This window comes from Arachis duranensis, chromosome 6, assembly GCF_000817695.3.
Source record: "Arachis duranensis cultivar V14167 chromosome 6, aradu.V14167.gnm2.J7QH, whole genome shotgun sequence".
NCBI lineage: Eukaryota > Viridiplantae > Streptophyta > Magnoliopsida > Fabales > Fabaceae > Arachis > Arachis duranensis.
This window is the reverse complement of record NC_029777.3, coordinates 104,905,684-104,908,933: the sequence shown is the minus strand read 5'-3', so window position 1 is coordinate 104,908,933 and position 3,250 is coordinate 104,905,684. Positions and strand designations below refer to the sequence as shown.

General features: G+C 35.4%; 1 protein-coding gene across 2 annotated transcripts in view; it reads right to left on the bottom strand.

Annotated features, from left to right (window-relative positions):
• Positions 1-510: 510 nt before the first annotated feature.
• LOC107495282 (protein FAR1-RELATED SEQUENCE 5-like) overlaps positions 511-3,250 on the bottom strand; it is a 5,213-nt gene continuing 2,473 nt past the window's right edge. For both annotated transcript variants that reach the window (XM_021125399.2, XM_021125400.2), the window contains exons 2-4: positions 2,495-2,563; positions 946-2,403; positions 511-833 (exon numbers count right to left, since the gene is read on the bottom strand). In XM_021125399.2, coding sequence (XP_020981058.1) covers positions 792-833; positions 946-2,403; positions 2,495-2,512 — 1,518 coding nt within the window. In that variant the 5' untranslated portion in view covers positions 2,513-2,563 and the 3' untranslated portion in view covers positions 511-791. The remainder of the gene's footprint in view (positions 834-945; positions 2,404-2,494; positions 2,564-3,250) is intronic.

Below are 3,250 nucleotides of genomic sequence, written 5' to 3'. Positions count from 1 at the left end.
AGATGCATATAACACTAAAATCTAGTGTACTTGCAACTGATTGGATGAAAGAAACACAAGAACTAAGTAATTAAATAGAAATAAATGATACATCGAAGAGTATATTACAATAATCAAATCATGCATAACACTGTAAGCAAAAGGCTTCAACTATAAATATTGAAGACTGATGTATTGTTGAATTGAAAATATACATAAACATTTTAGTACAGCTAGAAATTAAAAAAACCCTGTTTTAATTTGACCGTATATGTAGGCCAAGAAATGTATTATTTTCTTGGCAAAATTTATCATTTTTAATTAATAGTTAATAAAAAATGTTTTAAAATATGAATTAAAAATATGTTGTTGAATTACTAAACTAAAAAAATTAGACTGGTAACTAAAAATACTGAAAAAAAAAAAAGAATTGCTGGCCTTGGATGACCTTAATTATCTAATTAGTTGAAGGCGTTTCTTGTTATCTCCATTATTTTGACCTTTGTTTCTTATACGATCTCCCAAGGCAAGTAGTTTAATGATAATCAATTATTATGAAGTTGCATAAATGTATTCTAAAAACGAAAAATGATAAAAAGAAAGAAGTAGGGCATGTAATGGAGGGTAGTGTAGCTAGAAAGCAGTACTAGTTAACAGCATAGAATCCATTGACATTGAGTTTCCTTACTTACATGTACGTCCTTAAGAAAGGGAATTGGGAAATAAGTCAGATAACATCTATATTGCCATGTAAGTACTAACCCGATACTAAATAATGCTACTAATAAGTCATAATCGTCTGCTTCATGTTCCTACTCCTCCCAGATATCTCCAAATGAACTATCCTGCCAAAACTAAAATAAAAGGCATAATTAGACATATTCCTGTTTTAATCGTTATGTAACCACTGCAATTGACCAAACATACATTATATTCATTAAAACTAGCACTTGAAGAGACACTTACATCAGATAGTGCAGCTTCATAGTTTTGGTCACTATAGTCATTTTCAGGAGCTTCCCTCTTTCGCTTCAAACGATTTATTTCGGCCCCTACTTTCTCACTTACATCAACAAAGTCGTCGGTGGTAGCAGAAGCAAGGACACACATCTCCCTACATAGATCATTAAGCATCAAATTTCTACATGTAACCACCGAATCCCAGCTGAAAGGACCCTCATCCATGAACCCCATGAATTTCATTCTAGCCTCCTTTGTCCATCTATCCAGCACAAGACTCCTGGGGAGCTCTGAAAATTCAAGATGATCCAAAACAGCAACAATATGGTTACATGGTACGCCCAGGAACTCCATTCTGAAACAAGAGCACTTAAACACTGACTCATCCGGATAGTGGGAGACTCGCCACTCTTTCGAAGAACTTCCAGATTTGGAAACTGTATAAATCTCTGAAGTGGGTGTGTAAGTACATGCCTGCACCTCCAAAGTACAAGCTCGTGACAGCATAGGTCTAAACAAGTAAAATATCTCTCGTGTGAATAAACTAGCAGCAGAGTTCTCCAAAGAAAGGAGTGGACTTTGCAACACAACCTCACCAACCACAGAACATAAATCAGATTGAACTTCCCTATCCCTCATTTGGCTTAGGCATTGGAAGAATAGCTCCACAAAGTCTCTTAGATTGTGCCTACAATGAACAAACTTTCCAAGCATAGAGTGCAGGTCTTCACATCTAGATGTTGCTTTGAACCCACCAAAGAAATTCCTGCGAATATGCGCAGTTGCCCACATTTTCTTACATGCATAGAGATCACAGACCCATTGGTTATCACCAAGGCCTAGTTCTGTAACCATTTTGTCCCAACGATCTTCAAACTGTGATATCTCATAATCAAATAACATGCATTTCTTAAATTCAGATGTAAAAGTGGGGTTACCCAAATTGCTGGTAGCATTCTCAATTAGATGCCATGCACAGAGTCGATGATAGGCAAGAGGAAAGACAACCTCAATGGCATTCTTCATGGCTCTATGTCCATTAGTGATCACACATCCCGGTGCTTTTCCCTTCATTGCATCCAACAGTTGTTGGAGTAACCATACATAGGTCTCCTCCTTCTCGTTAGAAACAAGAGCAGCTGCAAAGACTATCTTCTGGTTATGATGATTAAACCCCGAAAATACAACCAACGGACCCATGTGTTTGTTCTTTCTGTAGGTCGCATCAACTGCGAGTACATCTCCGAATATCTCATAATCCAATTGACTACAAGTATCTGACCAGAATAAGTTTACCAAGCCACCCTCTTTATCAGCCAAATACCGCACAAACATCCCAGGATTTTCATCCGCCATGGATTCAAGAAGATTAAGGCAAGACATGGCATCACCACCCAGAACTCTTCCTTGCTTGTCAATCTGATTACAAGATAGGTCTCCTGAAAGTTCTTCACATTCTGGATCCTACAACAAAGTTGACACCAAAGTTACTCTCCATCATGACCAAAACTAAAGGGAGGATAGCAACCAAATTGTGGGAAAAAGGGTTTTATACCATTTCCATCTCCATCATTGCAACAGCACCAAGCAAAGATCAAACGGATTAACGAACCACCCAGAATTCCTGTCAATATTTCAATATTTTTTACATGCAGTTTAGATAAAGTACACCCACTACATTGGCCATGATTATACTTTTCAAGCAATTTTTTTTTAAAGTTAGGATGGAGACTCGAACTGACACCTCTAGGTGAGGATAAAAAGATTGTCATTTTTAAGTTATAGATTGTTGGCTAGTTTTCAAGCAATTTAATCACACTTAAAGTTGACAATTTCAGCAGATTAACAGCCTAGTGCCCTAGTCTCTACATATCAAATTATTCGGAATTTGGATTCTCTAAAGTTTGAATTTTACTTTAGAGAGTAAAGTGTAATATAATTTTTTTTTTATATTTATTCTTGGTCCTAACTATTAAATCAATGGTGAGAGATCACACTTTATTTTCTAAAGTGAAATTCAAACTTTAGAGGATCCAAATCTAATTATTCGAGTTTCAGTAAATCCGGATGTGTCTCGTAATATGTATTCATTGGTGTCAAATAAATTTACTATTATTATTCAATTAAATAATTAAGACAAACAAAAATTAGTATATAATTATATCAGACATTTTTATTGACATTACTTCATTTTTTAAAGAAAGCAAATAATACTAACAAAACACTCAAATTAGATCTATATATATATCAAAGTTGCAAGTTTCAACACAGAAGGATCAGAGACAGACAGAGAGGTTATTGTTTGCTGTGA